Genomic DNA, 22,237 nt, shown 5'->3' with positions numbered 1-22,237 from the left:
CGGGGTCAGGGTTCAGCCGGCCTCCCAGGGCAGGCTCGGTCCACTCTGCATTGAGCCTGAGTGCTCACTGAGCCCCTCTGAGCCCTCTGAGCCCCGGAGACCAACAAGTGGCTGGAGCGGGTCGTCGCACTGGGGCTTCCACACATAGGGTGCAGCTGGGAGGTGCTATGGATGCCGGGAGCTAAGGCAGGAGGAGAGCCAGACCCGACAGAAATGAGGCAGCAGGAAGAGTCAGGGAAGGGGCCCTGCCAGGGGGAGGGGGGAGGTGACCCAGACACGGCCGGGGCCAGATGAGGAAACCGGGTGTCATTCTTTACCGCACAGGGGAGCGGGATGGGGGTGCTAGGCAGGGCTGACACAAGTCGATGCCCATCCCCACAGGATCCCCGAGGGCCTCCATGCCGCGTAATCCAGAGGCAAGAAGGGAGAAGGGTAGATCTCAGAGGTGGACCCAGGGTATAGATCCCAAGTCCAGATCCCAGGGTAGATCCAGGATAGATCCCCAGGGGGGATCCTAGGTGTGCTGCTGGGCCGAGCAGGGAAATAACAACAAACAATTAAGGATGCCTCCCAAGTTACCGGCTTGAGCAAGGGGTGAGACAGAGGCTCCGTTACCAAGGTGGGCAGGAAAATGGGAACTCGGCACTGAGACACAGGCTCCCTGAGAGGGGCCAGCACATCCGAGTTAGCTGGGTTTGCCTCCTGGCTCAACCGCTCACCAGCCTTGGCCCCCAGCTGACGCGTGGGCTCCCATACCCACCCCCAAAGGGTTGGGGTGAAGCGTGAGGAGCCATGGTAGGAGCCCAGCACGGCTGCCCGAGCCTGGTGCTCAGGGATAGTAGCAATTCAGGGCACTGACGGATGCTTCTGGAGACACCTGGTCTGCTGCCTCTGGGCTGAGGGCCGTGGGGCCCAAGCCCTCCCCGGGCCACGTGCAGGCCCTGGTGGGGACCCAGCATGCACTGAGACCAGGGAGCCAGGACAAGGGCAAGTTCTCTCCAGCCCTCTACCCTTCCTCGGCCTCACCACAGTGACCGGCCCTCCTCCCGGCCCCGGGAGTGTGTGCCTGGAATCCAGAGAGCAGCCCTGGGGCAGGGCTCACAGAGAAGCAAGCCCCCCATCTGCCAGAGGGGGCCTGGTCTCTCAGCTTGGGCTCAAACGTGCTACTGAGTCCTGCCCAGCTGACGGCAGCCCAGGGCCCCCTTCTATTTTAAGGGGCGACACCCCACTCAGCAAGGGTAGGCAAATAGGACCAACCCCCCTCCCTTGACCCCTCCTACACCCATGAGCCCAGCCCAAGGTCGCACTGGCAGTGTGACCTCCTAAGTGAATGGGGTCTTTTCTCCCTAAGCTGCTGTCCAGCGTGATGCAGCCTGGTCTCCCGCCCACATCAGGCTCCGTGAGCTGGAAAACCTCGAACAAACCATTGCTTCCTGCCAAGCCTCACTTTCTTCGTCTGTACAATGGAACCCTTCTCTGCTCAGAGACTACAAATGTGAAAACGCTCCCTGGGGTCAGAGGGCCTGGAAGCTGGTCAACACACGGGCCATGCAGGCCTGGAGGCACCCTAGGCAGGGCCTCGAGCCAAGCCCCTTGCCCCTCTGTGCGGGGAATAAGGCCTCTCTGGAGAAGTGTCTCCAGTGTCATTTAATCCAGGGCAGGGGCCACGCCCTCTCTGAAGACCAGGACCCTTGGGATAGCCATCCCTCTCCCCAGGGCCCACAGGGGGAGGCAGGGCGTGGGGAACGTGGCGAGCGGCCGCCACTCGGCTCCCCAGTGATCGCTCCCACGTGGGGGCCGGGGCCACCAGGGCTTCTGATCTGTCATGACAAGTCGGACCTTGCAATTCTCCTGTGCCATCATCGCTCATTTTTTCCAGCACCGCACGGGCCATGTTCAGTCCACGAGCCAGTGTGGCGCCCACAGCGGTTCTCACAGAGCAGTGGAGGTAGGACCCCGGGCTCAGGGGTGGCCTGCAGGGCACCGCGCCTCCTGTCTGAGCATCAGCACCAGCTCCCGCCACCAGGCCCGAGGGCAGCGCTTTATCATCTGGAATGAGTTCTCCTGGCAGGAAGGTAACACGTCAGGTCCAGACATGAGCTGAGCAGCTTGCTATAAAAAGCCTGCGTGAGGCCCAGTCCCCAAGTGTCACCTGCCTTCTGCCCTGACACTTCCTGGAGGGGACTCCTGCAGCAGCTTGGTCTACACATTGAGACTGGGGACCACCTGGCCTTGTCCGCGGTGCTCCTCCGTGCCTGCACCCCAGGCATGTGGCGCTGTCGCCTTCCTGGGGCCACGAGGACTCCTCTGCGGATGGGAGTCTGATGGCCCAGAGAGGGAGGGGGTGACTGCGTTCGGACGCAACGCTCCCCGCATCTGGATGCACCCACCCGCGTAACACTGCCTGCAGGGGCTGCCCCCTCAGGTGCCCTGGATGCCTCCAATGGAAACGGACTTTATCCGGCCGGTCGGCCCGGGAAGCGCTTACCAGTGCGAGCGCAGCACGTTCAGGAGCAAAATGGCAGCACCCAGGGAGTAGCAGGCCAGGTAGGGGGATCGGAAGACCTTGCTCAGCTTGCGGGTTCTCTGTTCCCATCTCGCCACCTAAACGGTGCAGAGGAGAGAATAAGGCAACATAAGATGTTCACTGGGGAGAATCCCGGGGCCGAGGGGGAAGCGGGGAGCAGGTCTCTCTGTGCTCTAAAGCCCTGGAGCCCCCACTCCAAGGAGGGAGAATTGCACGCAGCGGCTGCGTGTGGATCTCAGCCCGTCTGGACGGACCACAAGGGCCTTCTGGAAGCACACAACAAACCCATCGAGCAGCAAAACCAGACCTGGATCAGAAGACGCACGCCAGCCAGAGCAGGGCTCTGACCAGCCTCTGGGCCTTGCTCCAGACCCAGCGTCCCGCCACACACATTCCCGACAGTCTCGGCACATGACACGGAAACAGAGAAGGAGCAGCCGGACAGAGACACACACAGGAGCTGGCGAACGAAGGGAGGCTGAGGGGGGATCACAGACCCAGCGCCTACGCCCCGCCTGCAGGGCGCTCTCACCCCTGGGGCAACCCGCACCCTCACCTCTGCTTCCCCAGCGCCCCCTGAGGCACAGACTTGCGAGTCTTTAATTTTAGCCACAGAATCCTTATTGTAGTTTTTCAAACGGATCCTATCTAGACTCTCAACTTTCAACAGCTAACAGCGGAGTGCAATGAACAGACGGCTCTGCTTGTCTCCAGGACCCCAGCCTCCTTCCGCACACATGCTGCCATTGGACTTCCATTGCACCTGCTGCCCGGTGGGGGGTGGGGGTGGGGCGCGGGGGCGGTGCAAAAAGGCAAATACACAGCAGGGGATGCTGCAGGGGAAGTGGCTGGGAGTCAAGGTGGTTGGTCTCTGGTTATGTGAGCCGGTCACCCACCTGGGCCCTGAATGTGTGTGTGTGTGTGTGTGTGTGTGTGTGTGTGTGTGTGCGTGTGTGTGTGTGTGTGACATATGGAGGGTCTTGAAGGTCCAGGGGGCCCTCTGTGGTCCTGGGATCCTACAGGAGGACCAGATCCTGGGGGCTGGTGGGGCCATTATCTCCATCATGGCCTCAGCAATGACTCTGTCTGCTGCCCAGTTCCACTTCCCAAACGAATCTGTCTTTCCTGGCAACTAATCAGTGAGACAGTGACTAGCAGATCAAGGCCACTGACTCTCTGACTCTCTCCCTAGAGGAGGCGGCTCCTGTCCTCAGATTTCCTGGGTGGTAGAAGGCTAGAGGGAGAGGGTGTAGGCTGGAGTTTACGGGAAGGAGGTAAGTGAGGTGGTTCCTGGGCCTTCCCCTCGATTGCAGATCCACTGTTGCCATCAGTATTCAATTCTCCCAGAAGATAAACAAACCCTTTGTCCGGCTCCAGGCAGGCGGCCTCTGCTGACCCCACGGGAAGCTGGGGCCTCATTCGGACAGGAAGGGTTGAGCGCTCAAGGGGCTGCGAGTGCACCACTCAGTGCCCTGCAGATGGCCACGGGGGGCGCGGGGTCAGACTTCATACTTCTCATGGCCATTTCGAGATTTTTAAAAACATTTTCTGAGATAAAACTCAAAGTGCTTTTCAGTTGTACAACCATCACCGGGGTCAAATTCCACAACACGTCCATCACCCCACACCGAAACCCTGTACCCATTAGCTATCACCCTGCACCCCCTTCTCCAGCCCCTGGCAACCACGAATCTACTTTCTGTATCTGTGGATTTACCTCTTCTGGAGGTTTCACATAAACAGAACCTTGCGACCTTTTGTGCCTGGCTTACTTCACTTAGCATAATGTTTTTGAGGCTCATCCACGTTGTGGCATGTGACTTCGTGACCGAATGATATCCCCTTGTGTGGACAGACCACACTGGGTTCATCCACTCAGCAGGGGATGGACATTTGGGTTGGTTCTGCCCTTCGGCCACTATGGATAACACTGCTGTGAAGATGCATGCAGCAGTTGGTGTGGACGTGCGTTTTCACTTCTCTCGGGTGCGTATCTGGGAGTGGAATCCCTGGGTCATAGGGTAAATCTATTTTTGACTCGCTAAGGAGCTTCCAGAATGTTTTCCTCAGCAGCTGCACCATGTTGCATTTCCACCAGCAGTGTGTAAGCGTTCCGATTCTCCACGTTCTCACCAACACTTGCTATTTTCCATTTAAAAAAAACTGTAGCCATTCTCGGGGCGCCTGGGTGGCGCAGTCGGTTAAGCGTCCGACTTCAGCCAGGTCACGATCTCGCGGTCCGTGAGTTCGAGCCCCGCGTCAGGCTCCGGGCTGATGGCTCGGAGCCTGGAGCCTGTTTCCGATTCTGTGTCTCCCTCTCTCTCTGACCCTCCCCCGTTCATGCTCTGTCTCTCTCTGTCCCAAAAATAAATAAAAAACGTTGAAAAAAAAAAATTAAAAAAAAATAAATAAATAAAAAATTAAAAAACTGTAGCCATTCTAGTGGCGTGAAAGTCACACCATTTGAAATCCCCCAAATAATGATAACATTGAACACCCACAGGCCGTTTGTGTGTCTTCTTTGGAGAAAAGTCTGTGCAAGTCCTTTGCCATTCTTTCTATTGGGTTGACTATCTTTTTGTTGATGAGCTGTACGAGCTCTTTATATACTCTGGATACCAGCCCTTTATCAGATACATGATTCACAAATATTTTCTTCCATTCTGTAGTCTTCACTTGCTTTATAATGTCCTTTTTTTTTTAGTTAAAAAAATTTTTTTAAGTTTATTATTGAGAGACAGAGAGAGACAGAGCATGAGCATGGGAGGGGCGGAGAGGGGAGGAGACACAGAATCCGAAGCAGGTTCCAGGCTCTGAGCGGTCAGCACACAGCCCGACGCGGGGCTCAAACTCACAAACTGCGAGATCATCGCCTGAGCCGAAGTCGGACGCTTAACTGACTGAGCCACACAGGCGCCCCTATAATGTTCTCTTATGCACAAAAGACTTTTATGTTGACAAAGCACTTCGCCTTGTAGGATTCAACCCAGCTCAACCAACTGACGTGTGCTCAGCACTGCACCAAGTACAGCCGTGGCTCAAAGACTCAGTAAACTGCCAGGCCGGCCCTCAGGAAGCTCAGAGTCTCCCAAGATAGCAATATGGAGTAGAGTTTCCATCTGTGTGCCTGATCCCATAGAACGAAATCCAGCCAGGCAGATTTGCACTAAATCCAGAGGGTGTCTGGGGTGGTCAGACTTCAAGACAGGTTGTGTGGCCTGCACAGGGTTCCTGCTGAAGGTCCCCCTGGAAGACACGGTCACCCTCCAAAGCAGCCGACCAAGGGGCACAGACCAAGGGGTAAAGAGAAGCCCTTTCGACGTGACTGCCCGGCGGAAAAGTGGACGGAGGTGTCCTTGGCCAGAGGAAGCAGCCTGGCATCAAACATGAACTCCAGGGGCGCCTGGGTGGCTCAGTCGGTTAAGCGTCCGGCTTCGGCTCAGGTCACGATCTCGCGGTCCGCGAGTTCGAGCCCCGCGTCGGGCTGTGGGCTGATGGCTCAGAGCCTGAAGCCTGCTTCCGATTCTGTGTTTCCCTCTCTCTCTCTTCCCTTCCCCCGTTCATGCTGTGTCTCTCTCTGTCTCAAAAATAAATAAACGTTAAAAAAAAAAAAAAAAAACATGAACTCCAGACTCAAGCCACAAGGGTGGGCAGGACACCCGGGCAGAGGGAGCTCTGGTGGGAGGAGGAGGGCTGGTGACCATCCCAGAACCCTGGGGAATGCCAAGAGGCTAATGATAAAAATCACAATAACCATGAATTCAAGCATCTCACAATTTTGAGTGCTTTTCCTTGAGCTCGCTTAACCCCCAAAATGAGCCTGCGGTGGGTGATATATGGTCCATTTACCTATGAGGAAGCCACGGCTTCCCACTGGTGGGGTCACACAGCCAGAAAGAGGAGCAGCAGAATGACCCCTTGGGCTCCTTGTATCCAGGGAAGGCCCCTCTCTCCACCCTGCCAGTTAGCCAGCTGTGGTTCAAATCTGCGATCTTTGGCACATCCGTTCCTTGTATGCGATTTTTAAGGTTACCGCTTTAAAGGCCATTGATTTTTTTCCTCCCGGTCGATGGGATTATGCTTCCAAAAGGCCATGGAAATCTGTTAGAAATTACATAAGGGGTCACGTACTTCTAGCTGAGGGGCTTGTGACCCTCCCAGCAAGCCCAGTCTGGAAAGCGCTAGACGGGGAATCGGGAACACTGCATGCTGGACTCAGAACTGCCCAGCGTGTTCTCCACGCTCGGGGAGGCGTTTCTCTCTCGGGAGCTGTTTGTCCAGCTGCAAAAGGAGGATGGAAGTGGCAGCAGGTGGCATTCTGTGCTCCTGGGGATGGCTCTGCCTCCCAGAAACCCGCCACCCACCGTACGGATTGCACAGACACAGCGTGGGCCACTGGCACATCCTACCGTGCAAAGGGACGCTTGTCATCGACCATACGCTGAGCAAAAGGAGCCAGATGCAAAAGAGTGTCTTCTGCCTAATTCCATTTACACGAGGTTCTAGACCAGGCGGAACCCGCTCTAGTGACAGATGTCAGAGCGGTGGTTGCTGGGGCTGGGGGCTGGGGCTTGGGATGAGGGCTGGGGACTGGGGGCTGGGGGCTGGGGGCTGGGCACTGAGGCCACGTGGGGGCGCTGGACTGGAGGAGAGGGCGTGTGGGGAAGGGAATGTTCTATATCTTGATCAGAGTGGTGGTTACACAGGCACACCCCTTGGTCAAGACTCAAACTGTACACCTGAAATGAGTGCATTTTAGAGTATGTATACTATACCTCCATAGAGCTGCTTTTAAAAAATCCAATCCTTGTTGAATCTGAGCTCTAGGGTCAGACGAGAATGGCTTGTCAGTGTCACATACCCTGGCAGACTCTTCTACGTGTGACACCACGGGGTCCTGAGTTCAGCCTCTAAAGGAGGGGCCTTTTGGGCTGCCTGGGTGGCTCAGTGGGTTAAGTGTCCACTTTCGGCTCAGGTCATGATCTCGCGGTCCGTGAGTTCGAGCCCCGCGTCCGGCTCTGTGCTGACCGCTCGGAGCCTGGAGGCTGCTTTGGATTCTGTGTCTCCCTCTCTCTCTGCCCCTTCCCTATGCATGCGTTCTCTCCTCTCTCTCTCTCTCTCTCAAAAATAAATAAACATTTAAAAAAATAATAATAAAGGAGGGGACGCTCCCCTGTTTCTGTGGGGCTCACTGGATGTGTCCAGGATGCACAACGGACCCCGGCCCAGAGCCCACACTCCTCACTTCTATAACCATAGCACCCTCCTGGGTGACCAGGAAGAGGGTCCATTCTTCAGCCCTGCAAACCGAGGGCTGGGAAGGGCCTAGACGAGTACTCAGGCTTCTGGACTCCCAGGCTGGACCCTCTGCCAGGCCTTGGCTCTTCTGGGGATGATGGGACGTCTTTCCTCCGAAGGCCCTTTGGGGACCACATGGCCACCTCTGATCTCCCAGGTGGCCCTCCACACCCGCCCCTTCACCTGGGGAACGGTGGGGTAATAAATGTGCTTTCTGAGCAATCTAATAACCAAAAGTGGCAGACCCCGGGACCAGGCAATGTGGGAAAGAGGAAACGAGGAGTCCTATGAATAACTACTATCTGCCTTTCGGTCAGCCTGTGTTAGATTGGGCTGTTATTTCAAGGCAATCAATAAATCAGCAGCCAGTGGCCTTGCTGAAGCCAAGGTTAATTTGCCTCCCTGCCTGGCCACCCCACCTTCCCTTCCTCGGGCGCCCAGCTGCACACTTCATCCAATTAAGAGGCCGGAAGCAGTCAGCGCAGCTCGACTGCAGGGGGCTGGACGCCAGGGGCCGAGCTGTAGAATGACGCAGGTCACTGTCCCGCGGGCTGGACCGGTGGGCGTAGGCACAGGAGGCAGAATGACCAAACGCTCTGCTGTCACCGTTCCTGGCGTTGCTTGTCTTCTAGGTTTCCAGAATCCCCCAAATGGAGATGGGCGTTCCCAGCCCTCCCCTAGTCTATGCCCACGTTCCCTCCTCCTGAAGTTGCCAGATAAACACAGGGCCCCCCAGGTAAATCTGAACTTCAGATAAACGGCAAATAATCTGTAGCATCGGTTGTCCCAAATGTTGCCTTTGCTGTTTACCTAAAACCCAAACTGAACTGGGGCTCTGTGCTTGTGTTTGCCACATTTGGCAACCCTGCCTCTCCCACACCCCTGAGCAAGGGTCACCAGGCTCAGCTCTGTAACGGGGAAGCCTTCCAAAGTGTTGATTCATTTTCTGTTTTTTTTTTTTTGCAAATGTGTCCCGCAGGCTCTGTGCCGGGGCAGAAGAAACAGGACGTGGGCGGGTGGAGCAAGAATGGAAGGGGATGGAAATCCAGGGACACAAGTCACAATTCCTGACCCCCCCCCCCCTCCAGCCGGCTGTGCGTCTGCAGGCAAATCGCGGCTCTACCTTAACCGACTCAGCTGTGAAGTACAAAAAATAAGGTAGTAAATCCCTTCTCCACCTCCCAGGATGGTGGGCAGACCAGAGCATGGATGAAAGCATGCCAGCCCTATAGCCTCGTCCGGGTGGAAGAGACTGTCTCTCCCTTGTGTCTCTGGCCCCCGGAACAAGCTTGGCATCTTTTATACTCCTGCGCCCCACCCCCTCCCCCCCACCGATGGTGCTGATGACGATGCTGGGTCTGGCCTGAAAGGAGGCAGCTCCAAAGTCTGTCCCCAGAAGTGAGCCCCCGTACCTCCCCATAGGGTGTACGCTTCTTTCTGCCACTTTCCGGGGCTCCGTTCTCGGTATCCCTTGCAGCAGCATCCGGTGGCTCAGACAGAGGTTGCAACTGGCAGCCCAAGAAGCGTTTGGGTCAAACTCACGGAACTTTAAAAACCTGTGACCCAACAACAGTTCACCATGCAGAGTTTTCCCGTTAAAAGCCTGGCATCCGGTCTGAGGTGAAAAATCTGGACAAGGAGGCCACGGCGGGCCTGCCCGCGCACAGCAACCCTTCGAGAGGCTGCGCGGCCTACTTCCGGGCAGATGGGGCGGGCGCGGCGGTCCGGGGCGCGGCGGGCTGCATGCAGGTGAGCTGCTGGCCGCTGGCAGCCTGCGCGTGTGTGGACAGAGTTACACAAGGCGCACGCCAGGGCCGTGCCTGTGTGTGTTGCCCACGCGCCAGGACCCCTCGCACGGCCTCCAGCAGGCACACCACGGTGACTTCAGACGTCAGGCCTCCAGCGTGTAAGCCCGGCCCGCCGTGTGCCCCTGAGAATGACGGCCCTCTTAGCTGCAAAGATAACCCTCATCGGCGTCCACAGGGAAGGAGAACTCTGCTTTCAGCAAGTCCCTGAGACAATGTGATGTGTTTCAGCCAGGAGCCACAGCATCGCACGGCAACGTTGTCCCTCCCGCTCAGACCCAAAGCCTGCTGGGTTTAAGGCCCAGGGAGCAGAGGCGCGAGCGTGAAACTAGGAACGTCAGTGACTCTCGACCTGGAAGTCCTGTGTGTGTAAACCATCAAGGTCGTTGCCAAGCTCAGCAGGCCTGAGAGCCATGGGCTCTTTACAGACCGCGTGCCCCTGAGCCACTCCCTCCGCTTGAAATATGAAGAGTGCCTACCACAGAGAGTTGTGAGATTATAGAAGATCTCCATGATTGCTCTGCCCGGGGCCAGATAAGAATGCGTCCTCGGGAGATCCTTACTCGGGGATGCTGGCAGGCCAGTGGCACCTGCTAGAACCAGGGGGTGCCAGGACCTGCCAAGCATCCTGTGACTGTCTGAGTGTCTCACTGGGAACACAGTGGGTGTGGGTGACAACAGCTGAGAAGATGGGCTGTGGCCACAAGGGATAGAGAGAGGGACATCTGGGATGTGTTTTCAATTTTTTTTTTTAACGTTTATGTATTTTTTTTGAGACAGAGAGAGACAGAGCATGAACGGGGGAGGGTCAGAGAGAGAGGGAGACACAGAATCCGAAACGGGCTCCAGGCTCCGAGCGGTCAGCACACAGCCCGACGCGGGGCTCGAACTCGCGGACCGCGAGATCGTGACCTGAGCCGAAGTCGGCCGCTTAACCGGCTGAGCCACCCAGGCGCCCCTGGGATGTGTTTTCAGACAGACCAGGGCAAGTCTCCAGCTCTGGAAGGCTATGAGAAGCATCCTTCAGGAGCACCTGGTGGCTCAGTTGGTTGAGCGTCCGACTGTTGATTTCGACTCAGGTTATGATCCCAGGGTTGTGGGATCGACCCCCACATCAGGCTGAGCATGGAGTCTGCTTAAGACTCTCTCTCTCCCTCTTTCTCTCTCTCTCTCTCTCTCTCTCCCCCTGTGCCCCTCCCCAGCTCATGCACTCAGGCACCTGTACGTACTCTCTCTCTCTAAAACAAAAGAATAAAAGAAATATCCTTCCACTCAATCCGCCCACCTATCCACACACCCACCCCCATCCATCATCTACTCCTTCACGCCTCCATCTACCAATTCATCCAAATTGACTGGGGATCTACTATAGACCAGATGTGGTGTTAGACAGTAGAATGTTTTGAAGTGAAAACGGGGAGAAAGCCATACAAAGTCATTCATAACAAATGGTGCCTGTTTTCGTGTAAAATGTGTAATTTCATAATGATAATTAAAGCCAAGGATGCCTCAGTCACTGAAAGCACCAGCACCTGCCCCCCCTTCCTCTGGGAGTCCACAGACAAAAGTAAGGGCCATGGGAGGAGACTCTCAGAGTCCACGCTGGGGCCTCGAGAGCCATCTCTCCGACTTGATGAGGACCTTTTCTGGACACATACCTGCCTCTCAAATTTCCTACATGTCCTTGCAGTGAGGGCCCCTGAGGGTGGATTTTTGAAATACACCATTTGAGGTGAGATAGAGGCTTTTTCACTAGATGACCAACTGTTAAGCATTCATCATGGCGGCCAACGGGACAGGACACCGGCGAAAAGCATCGGGTTCTGGGTTCAAACACGAGCGAGGGCAGATCACGTTCCCTCTCTCTGCCTCAGTTTCCTGACCTGCACGGTGGAGCTGTGCACGATCACATAATACACTATCGCACAGCATTGCTCTGAGGATGAAGTGAGTTAATGCACACAGAACGCTAGGAGCACACGTCTGGAGCGTGGCAAACTTTCAGATGTTAGCAATGCTGTTTGTTTTCATTCTGATGTGGGCGGGTGGGGAGTTGAAAGACCTAAAGAAGGCCTGGCTGTCGGCCTGACAGGCCACCACCATGCAGATGAAGAAAGGCTGATGGCTCAGTCAGTTGAGCCAAATGTCCCAGATCATCCCAGCCACAACCAGGACCTTCTCATACCTCTGAACTCCTGGCACATGCTCACTGAGGAAGTTCGGGCCTGGCTTAACCGTCCGAATGGCATCCCACCTCTCTCTGTACCTAGTGTTGTGTCCGGCACAGAAAGGACCCCAGTGACCACTGGGGTTCGTGAATGATGAATGCGTGAATGTACGAAAGCTCAGAGGCCTTCAAGCCAACATGACTGGTGAGCAGCTTCTCTGACCTTCTCTCTGACCTGCTTCTGCCCGTCCTATAGACGGACTCCGTGGGGCCCACACAGGCGGTTCCATCTAAAACTGAGCGAGGGCGGGGCGCCTGGGTGGCACAGTCGGTTAAGCGTCAGACTCTTGATCTCGGCTCAGGCCATGATCTCACGGTTCATGAGTTCAAGCCCTGCGTCACTCAGCGATGATGGTGTGGAGCCGGCTTGGGATTCTCCTTCTCTCTGCCCTTCCCCACCTTGTTCTCGTTCTCTCTCCTTCTCTCTCAAAATAAATAAACAAACTTAAGTAGAAATGAGCAAGGGCTTGGAAGGGCCAGGAGGGACGGGAAGCCACTGACTGGAAGCTGGTTGGGGGGGGGGGGGGGGGAAGGGGGGAGGGTCCATGAAGAGGGGAGGGTCCAAAGGCCCTGGAGGAAGGCAAGGCTACCCAGCCCCGGGGAGCCCTGGGCTGCTCACATCTGCCCTTCCCTGACACCCAGCTCTACCTGGTCCTTTAGGTGCACACAGCCCTGGCTCCTTTGTGAGCCCCACCCCCATCTGACCAGAGCACCCTCTCAGTCCTTGGAACCCTAAGCCTGGGCCAGCCACCCTTCCACGACACAGAACCAGCGGCACAGGGTCGCATCCAATGGCTTCCATAGCTACACGCCCTTTCAGTGCTGCCCGCAACCTCATGCAGTCATTACCTGCTCACTGGACACTGCCTACCGGTTTCTTCAGTGAATAAATCAATTCCGAGGTACATCCGGGACTTTCCCCCTTGCAGTGAATTCACTTCTGGACTTGACTGCCTGAGAGAGGGTCCCCGAGCCATACTCTGGAAGGCGGGGCACAAAGCTTTTTATTAACCTGATACTGGCCGCCACCCCCAGGCAACCTGCAAAATTTCAACCCAGCAGCACGACCGTCACACCTGAGGGGCCCGTGGCACACAGAAGGTCTCCTGCCTGAGCGTGAGACCATTTAACGTTTTATAAAAACAAAGCAATCACTAAAAATCAAAAAACAAAATAAAGGGACCTAACTATATATGAAATTGTTTTCAAGCAATTTAAAACAGTATTTTGGGGGTGCCTGGTTGGCTCCGTTGGTTAAGCGTCTGACTTCGGCTCAGGTCACGATCTCACGGTCCGTGAGTTCGAGCCCCGCATCGGGCTCTGTGCTGACAGCTCGGAGCCTGGAGCCTGCTTCGGATTCTGTGTCTCCCTCACTCTCTGCCCCTCCATGACTCATGCTGTCTCTATATCTCTCATAAATAAATAAACTTAAAAAAAAATTTAGAGAAAACATAGTATTTTGACCAATCCTCCCTCATGCAATAAAATAGCCTGAGGACAAAAAGCCCAGAAAGAAACTCTAAACTGCATCCAGTAAACATATTGTTAGCAATAATATAGGTATTGTTATTTTGACTATATATGAATTATGTTAACATATTTAGGAGCCAGACTTCCCCTATAAGAGAAGAGATACAAAAATAAAATCTCTAAAGTTAAGCAAAAACTTTCAGAGTAGGAATACCAGTATGAACTTATGATTTATTTCTTTCTAAAAACTTCATTTTTCCTAGCTTGATCCACAAAACACGCCTCTCCATTTGCAATGAGCACCTGTAGCATCCAGATTGTGGTCTCTAAATATCATTTTCCACTAAAAGTCACCAGAGCTTCTTGGTTCAAAGGCCAATTCCAAGTCTATAATAGGAAACGTACAAGATGTTGAATGTGGGAATAGAAACTGACAAAGACGCATGCAGAAATGTCAGAACACTGACGAAAACTTCAAGTTGAAATATGTCAAATATATGCACACACACACACACACACACACACACACACACACACACAGAGAAATCATCAATCTCTTTGGAGCTTACTAGGACACTGACACAGTATTCTGAAACTTGGTTTTTAAAAGGGGAAAAATTAAGCATTCATCCTGCCGTTGCTAAGTGCGCTTCATTTCAGGGTAACCAAATCACTGATGAGGAAAAGTTTCTATGTACAGAAGAATCACAGCTAATAAATGCAAGAAGAGTGACAGGATGAAAACACCACCATTTTGCAACTCCTAAATGAGATAAGGACCCAGGTGACATGCAATACGACGAAAACCATCAGGAAACATGGGGGCTCTTGACAGTGGAGGGCCAGGATGACCTCTGGAATCCACTGGCCAATCTCTGTCACTCGAAGAGGGGCTCCCAGACACGATGCAACAGGAAGTATGAGGCTCAACAGCAGGGCCATTAGTAGGGCAAATAGTCCAATACTGGCAACCTCATGTATTTCAAACGAACATGCAGCACATTCTATAAAGGATCCTCTAGATCTATCCATTTATAGGAAAGAACATGTTAAAGCAGAAGAACATGTTTAAAAGCATCACAAAGATATAATCACCCAAACCCAGAAAAGTCTGCTGGGCAAATGACTCCGTTTCGTCAATAAATAAATGACATAGAAAGAAGGGATGGGATACTACTCTAGATTATAAGGGATTTAAGAACGCAACCAAATGCAAGGTAGTTCTTATTCGGATCCCCATTCTAACACAGCAATTGTAAAGAGATACTTTTAAGACAATCAGAGAAATCTGAACATGGGATGAGTATTACATAATATTAAGATATTATAGGTGTCCTCTCTACTTCCAGTCAAGATGGGTGGAGTTTAGCCTCTCACATGAAACAACCAAAAAACAGATAAATACACAATAGATTTCCAGACACCAGACATGAAGGAATGGAGGACACTGATTTAAACTCAACCACATCAATAATCACATTAAATGTTAATGGCCTAAACATCACAATTAAAGACAGATCATTGGATTGGGGAGGGGGAGGGGAGGAAGCAAGATCTAACTATATGGTGGCTACAAGAAATATACTTTACTTATAAGGTTGAAAAGTAAAACCATGGTACGAGAGACACCAGGCTCACACTGGTCAAAAGAAAGCTGGAGTGTTATGTTATTTTCAGGTGTACAATTCTGTCGATTACTCGGTGCCTGTCACAACATGTTAATTATACTGGAATTTTTAAAATAAGCAAATAGATCATTTTTTAAAAGAAAGTCAGCATATTATATTAATATCAGACAAAGTAAGTTTCAGGGCAAACATTCATACCAGGATAAAGAAGATTTCGTCAGAATGAACCAAGAGGACATAACAGTATGTTCTAGGCCCACAATGGAATTAACTAGAAATTAATTACATAAAGATCTCTAAAAAAAATTCCCAAACGTTTAGAAACTAAGTAGCACATTTCCAAAAAAGCACATGGGAAAAACAAGAAACCAAGAGGGAAATTAGAAAGATTTTTGAACTGAATGAAAATAAAAACCGACCATAACAAACCCTGTGGGACAGCACTACAGCTGCACTTGGGTCAAATTTATAGCACCGAACATCTCTATCAGAAAGAGAAGAGGGGCACCTGGGTGACTCAGTCGGTTAAGCGTCCAATTCTTGATTTTGGCTCAAGTCATGATCTCATGGTTCATGAGTTCAAGCCCTGCATCGGGCTCTGTGCTGACAGTGCGGATCCTGCTTGGGATTCTCTCTCTCTTTCTCTCTCTCTCCCTCTCTCTCTGCCCCTCCCCTATATGTGCTCTCTCTCTCTCTCAAAATAAATCAATACACTTAAAAAAAAATTTTTTTAAAGAAAGAGAACAAAGTCTGAAATCATTAGTCTCAACCACCTTAAGAAACTAGACAAAGGAGAGAAAATAGAAACCACGTCAGTGTAATTTTGGAGTGGAAATCAATGAAATAGAAATTAGAAAAACATTAGAGAAAAGTCAGTGAAACGAAGCAGGTTTCCTGTGAAGACCAATAAAACCTCGATCCAGACTGATGGAGAAAAAAGAAGACACAAATGATCAATAGAATGAGAGAGATGACATCACGACAGAGTCTGCAGATGTTAAAAGGGAAATAAAGGAACATGTGAACAGGTTTATACCAATAAGTTTGACAGCTTAGAAAAAAAATGCATATATTCCTTGAAAAACACAAATTACCAATGCTCACTCAAGAAAAAAAAGTATAGGGGCATCTGGGTGGCTCAGTCGGCTAAGTGTCCGACTTTAGCTCAGGTCATGATCTGCTGGTTTGTGAGTTCGAGCCACGAGTCGGGGTCTGGGCTGACAGCTCAGAGCCTGGAGCCTGTTTCGGATTCTGTCTCCATCTTTCTGTGCCCCTCCCCCGCTCATGCACACTCTCTCTCTCTCTCTCTCTCTCTCTCTCTCTCTCGAATATAAATAAATAATTTTTTAAAAAAAGAAAAACAAAGTACATAAACTGACTGGCACTATACCCATCAAAAGAATAATACACCATGACCAAGTGGGATTTTTCCGAGGAATGAAAAGTTGGGTTGGCCATTGAAAATTGCACCAGTCAATGAAATCCACCACATACACCAAACAAACAAGAAAAACGTTATGATCACCTTCACAGATACAAAAGAGTGTTCGACAAAATCCAACACGTGTTCCCGACGAAAACTCGGGCACGCCAGGAACGTAAGGACTTCCGCGTCCTGACAAAGAGCCTTGACGCAAAGCCCACGGCTCACACCACGCTGAAAGCTTTCCCTTTAGATCAGGAACAAGACAAGACAGCCGTCTACTTCCGCCACCTACTCAACGCTGGACTGACGGTGTCAGCTAGCTCAATCGGAAAGGAAAGGAAATTTAAAAATCAGAAAGGAAGGAGTGAAACATCTTTCCCGGCAGACACGTGACCACCTATGAGGAAAAGCTGATAGGATCTATACACGGATGCAAGACAGGCACACTGAAGGTGGCAAGGCATTGCTAAGAGAATTTAAGGCACGCACACGTGGAGAGAGAGACACAGTGTCCCCAGGCCCAGAGGCTCGGTGTCGCTAAGAGGTCAGAGCTCTCCTCTGCTCTACGACCCACCCCCACCCCACAAAATCCCAACAGCCTTCTTGTTGCAAATTGATACAACCTGACTGTAAATCAGATAGAAATGCAAAGGCCTTAGAACGGCCTAACCCGACCAGATTTCCAGTTGGATTATGAAGCAGCAGTAACCGAGACAGCGCGTGTAAAGACAGACGAATAGATCGCCGGCACAGAACAGAGCGTCTAGAAATAAACCCACGCATCTAAGGTCGACTGATCTGTGGCAAAGTGCAAAAGGCAACTGGGTGGGAAAAGGAGAGCGTTGCAACAGGCGGGCCTGGAAGTCACAGGCGAGAGTGAACTTCCAAGCGGAACTCAGACCTCAGGTACAAAAATGACCTCAAAATGGGTTATAAATCTAAACGTAAAACCCAAGGCTATAAAAGTTGTGGAGGGAAACGTACTAGAAAATCTTTATGACTTCTGGTTAAGGCAGTGATTTCTTAGGTTACAACAGGAAGCGTGATTCACGAAAGAAAACTAACGACGAAAGTCGCTAAACAGGACGCTAAGGGTGAGGTCCCTGGGGGGAGGGCCACCCCACCGTTCCCTCCAGGTCCGTGAGACCTTGGCACGGGTCTGGCTTAGCGAGTGGCTGCGGGTCCTGGAGTCCTCTCTCCCCACATGACCGCGGCGCCTAGGACACAGTCTCCCCTGTGTGGGACGAGCGCTCGTGAAGGTGGTGGACACTTGCTTTCCTGTCCCCTGCGGGTGACTCCACACAGCAGCCCTATGAGGGGTATACACGTGGATGCCTGGCCCCCGAAGGCCACAAACCCAGGAGTCACCTTCACGGCACCCTCTCCCCGACGTGGACTCCAAGCCTCTGTCCTTGGCTTCCCCTAAATACTTAAGCCAAGTCCAAAGTCCCCAGAGTTACCTGGGAGACAACCAGCACCCCTGGTCCCACGTGGGGGCCCGGGACACTTGTCACTCTCTGTCAAGAACTCGCACCCCAGGGGAGCCTGCGTGGTTCAATCGGTTCAGCGTCTGACTTCAGTTCATGAGTTCGAGCCCCGCGTTGGGCTCTGTGCTGCCAGCTCGGAGCCTGGAGCCTGCTTCGGATTCTGTGTCTCCCTCTCTCTCTGTTCCTCCCCACTGGTGCTCGCTCTCTCTCTCTCTCTCTCAAATAAATAAAGATTTAAAAAATTAAAAAAAAAGAATTTGAAGTGGGATCTTAAAGAGTTCATAATGTCATTCACAACAGCTAACATGTGGAAGCAACTCAAGGGGCCACTGACTGATGAGCGGATAAGCAAAATGTGGTATATCCATACAGTGGGATATTCATCATCCTTAAGGAAGAAAATTCTGCAATGCGCTACAACGTGGATGAACACACTTGAGGACGTGATGCTAAGTGAATAAACCCAACAGGACAAACGCCATACGATTCCACTTATCTCAGGTACCTAGAATCGTCAAATTCAGGGACAGAAAGCAGAAGGGCGAACGTTTTTAATACCATGAACTGTACACCCAAAAAGTGGCAAAAATGGTAACCTTCCTGTTACGTGCATCTTAACGCAATTTTTTTCTTTTTTTTTTTTAATTTTTTTTTAACGTTTATTTATTTTGGAGACAGAGAAAGACAGAGCATGAACGGGGGAGGGTCAGAGAGAGGGGGAGACACAGAATCCGAAACAGGCTCCAGGCTCTGAGCTGTCAGCACAGAGCCCGACGTGGGGCTCGAACTCACCGACCTCGAGATCGTGACCTGAGCCGAAGTCGGCCGCTTAACCGACTGAGCCACCCAGGCGCCCCTTAACGCAATTTTTTTTAATGTTTATTTTTGAGACAGACAGAGAGAGACAGAGTGCACATGGGGGAGGGGCACAGAGAGGGAGACACAGAATCTGAAGCAGGTTCCAGGCTCTGAGCTGTCAGCACAGAGCCCGATACGGGGCCAAAGTCAGACACTTAACCGACTGAGCCGCCCAGGCGCCCCGCCAGCTTAACACAATTTTTAAAAAGAGAGAGAAAACAGATATTTAGAAAAAACGTTTTAAAAAAGAAGGAAGGAAAGAGGGAGTCCCTGCGGGCCAGCTCTGAGGTGAGAACCCTTGCTGCCTGCCTAGCTCCCATGACAAGAACTTGGAACAGCCCGGGGTTGGACAGCGACACTCTATTTGGCTACTTTTCCTGTTCCCGGGCCTTGGGTCCTCTGCCTCCCCTAGTCCTGCTGCTGACAGCCCCAAGAGGGCAGACCCCATCCCTGCAGGTCCCCGGACCCCATGCCCTCAGGGTGACGAAGGCCAAATGCAGAAGTCACCTGGCCAGGGAAGGGCACGTCCACCCAAAACACCTGCCCTTCCCCACATCCAACCCCACTCGGGAGACGCAAGCCGCCCCAGGGACCAGCAGATGCCGGAGCCCTCTCCCTGCACTGGCCCCCAACGGCATCACTGTACAAGTCACCACGTTCTGCCTCGTGGCCACCTCTCCCGCCCTGATATTTGTCTGGGGAAAGGGGGAAGTGGGAGGGAGGAAAGGAAAGCCCTGAGGCTCTGCTCCTCTGAGAAGCTGACAGCCTTCTGAAGGGCTGCAGCCCTGGCCCAGGGAGGGTGGGGAGGACAGACAACCTGGGTTCAAATCCGGACCCTGCAGTGGGACCTTGAACAAGGCACTCCACCCACTCCCATGGAGCCTGCTGCATTTGGGACATGGACGGGGCTGAGCGCTGGGCCCCTCCCGCCACCCTGCCTTCCAGGGGGCTTGAGCCACATTTGTTGACTTGGAAGACGGTCACACAGCCGTGACTTGGGTGGGACCTCATCCTGGCATCCAGTCTGCTCTCAGGAGGGGACAGCCTGGCTGCAGGAACCCATAGGGTAGCCCACCCCGTCTGATCTGCTCTCCCTGTCCATCCCTGCACCATGGCAGAGGGAGGACACTAAAGGAATGCCACCTGTGCCCACCTTGACAGGAAGCAGGGAGGACACCCAGTTCACCGTGAGACAGCCCCTGGAACTCTTGTCACTCACTCGACACACCATGTGGCTTCTCATAAGAAGACGGCCACCATGTGTCCCGGGGAGCCCGGGGCCAGGGCAAAGGTGGACTTCTATATCTCAAAAACACAGCCCTCGCTTAAGCAGACCAAAAATCTATTTTTAAATTTTACTTAATATATACACTAAAGGGGTAGGAAGAGGTAATTACCTTATCAAAAGATCCACTATGAGATCCATCTAAATAGATGCATTTTCCTACCACACTTACAATGCTTCATTTAGGATCTTTTTAAAAATGTATTTCAAATCGCGGCGCCTCGGGGGCTCAGTAGGTTAAACATCTGACCTCGGCTAAGGTCCTGATCTCGCAGTTGATGAGTCCGAGCCCCGCATCGGGCTCTGTGCTGACAGCTCAGAGCCCGGAGCCTGCTTCGGATTCCGTGTCTTGTCTCCCTCGCTCTCTGCCCCTCCCCCGTCCGTGCTCTGTCTCTCTCTGTCTCTCAATAATAAATAAACGTTAAAAAAAATTTTTTTTTAATTTATTTCAAATAAAGCGAGGCCCACCTGTACAAAGCTGCTGGAAAAATAGCCCCGGAGTGGCTCTCCAACCACTAAGCAAACACAGTGCAAAATCTAGTCTGCCTTCTTTGGTCAATATTTACACGGACTTCAGCCTGACTCAGAAAGGAAATTTGAAAGTATTTGGTTGGAGGCCAGAGTGGTTGTCTGGAGACGCAGGGTTTCAAGCGCAGCTGGGGCCTTTCCTGGGAATCTTAGGTGGGGCCAGGTGTGGAACATCAACATCAACATCAACATCAACATCGCTATAATGATATTAACAGTTACGGTCAGCCAGCCTTTTTTCTTTGTTGGTTTTTTGGTTTTTTGTTTTTTTTTTTTGGAAATAATATTAGTTTTAATTAGAAGAGAGTTTTTTTTAGGTCAGATTTATAGACTTAAAACTAAAACTCACATACAATAGAACTGTACCCTTTTTAGGGCACCCCGGTGGCTCAGTCGGTGAGACAACCGACTTCGGCTCAGGTCACGATCTCACGGTTTGCGAGTTCGGGCCCCGCGTCGGGCTCTGTGCTGGACAGCTCGGAGCCTGGAGCCTGCTTCGGATTCTGTGACTCCCTCTCTCTCTGCCCCTCCCCCGTTCGTGCTCTGTCTCTCTCTGTCTCTCAAAAATGAAAAAACGTTTAAAAAAAAAAAGAAAGAAATGTACCCTTGTTAATGCAGAGTTCTGAGTTCCAACAAACACATACAGTCATGCAACCACAGCCAAATGAAGACAGAGGACACTTCCATTACCCTGGAAAGTTCCCTGTGCCCTTCGCAGTCAGGCCCTTCTCCCACTCCTGCCCCAACAATGACTGACCTGTTTTCTGCCCCCTCGTCCTACATGTGGAACCACGTAGTCTCTAACCCCCACCCCCTCAACCTCCTCGGAGGGCAGTTTTCTTTTCTTTTTAAAAATTTTTTAAAAAGTTTTCTTTATTTGACAGAGAGAGAGAGAGAGAGAAAGAGATGCACAAGCAGGGGAGAGGCAGAGAGAAGGAGAGAGAGAATTTCAAGCAGGCCCCATGCTGATAGCACAGCTTGAACTTACGAACCGTGAGATCATGACCTGAGCCGAAATCATGAGTCAGACGCTTAACCAACTGCACCACCTGGGCGCCCTTTTCTTTTTTTTTTTTTTATAATGTTTATTTATTTTTGAGAGAGAGCATGAGCAGGGGTGGGGCTGGGGGGCAGAGAGAGAGGGAGATAGAATCGGAAGCAGGCTCCAGGCTCTGAGCTGTTAGCACAGAGCCCAACTCGGAGCTCGAACCCAGGAACCATGAGGTCATGGCCTGAGCCGAAGCCAGATGTTCAAACGACTGAACCACCCAGGTGCCCTCTTTTTTTTTTTTTTTTTTTTAATTTATTTTTTAAGGCGGGGACCTTTCCACCGACCCGGTGCCTGCGCCTCAGTGCTTTGCTCCTTTCCGAGGCTGTGAGGGAAGGGATCCGTGGCATGGGTGGATGGGCCACGTTTGGTTTATCCGCTCCCCGGCCGAGGGACACTCGGCTGTCACGGGACTCTGCTCTTGTAAACAAAGCTGCTGCAGACAGGGTTGGCGGTGCACGTGCTTTTGTTTTCGTTCGCCCTGTGGCCTGCTGCGGCTACTGAGCAGCAGCTGTGTCCCCTCCACTGCAGTGCCAGTCCCTAGAGGGGCGGCCAGGAAACGTGGGCCAGGCACAGGGGTGACGGGGAACACAGCCACCGCTCGGGAGAGCGCCCACACTCCACAGCCCAAGGCCCAGGAGCACGTCGGG

The 22,237-nt window shown here is 52.4% G+C and overlaps 1 protein-coding gene across 4 annotated transcripts in view; it reads right to left on the bottom strand.

Moving 5' to 3' along the window:
• The window catches only part of PEMT (phosphatidylethanolamine N-methyltransferase), an 85,330-nt gene that overhangs the window by 16,488 nt on the left and 46,605 nt on the right, over positions 1–22,237 (bottom strand). For all 4 annotated transcript variants that reach the window (XM_042965823.1, XM_042965824.1, XM_042965822.1 and 1 more), the window contains exon 3: positions 2,489–2,604. In XM_042965823.1, coding sequence (XP_042821757.1) covers positions 2,489–2,604 — 116 coding nt within the window. The remainder of the gene's footprint in view (positions 1–2,488; positions 2,605–22,237) is intronic.

The sequence above is a fragment of the Panthera tigris genome, chromosome E1, assembly GCF_018350195.1.
Source record: "Panthera tigris isolate Pti1 chromosome E1, P.tigris_Pti1_mat1.1, whole genome shotgun sequence".
Lineage (NCBI taxonomy): Eukaryota > Metazoa > Chordata > Mammalia > Carnivora > Felidae > Panthera > Panthera tigris.
This window is presented reverse-complemented; position numbering and strand designations above follow the sequence as displayed.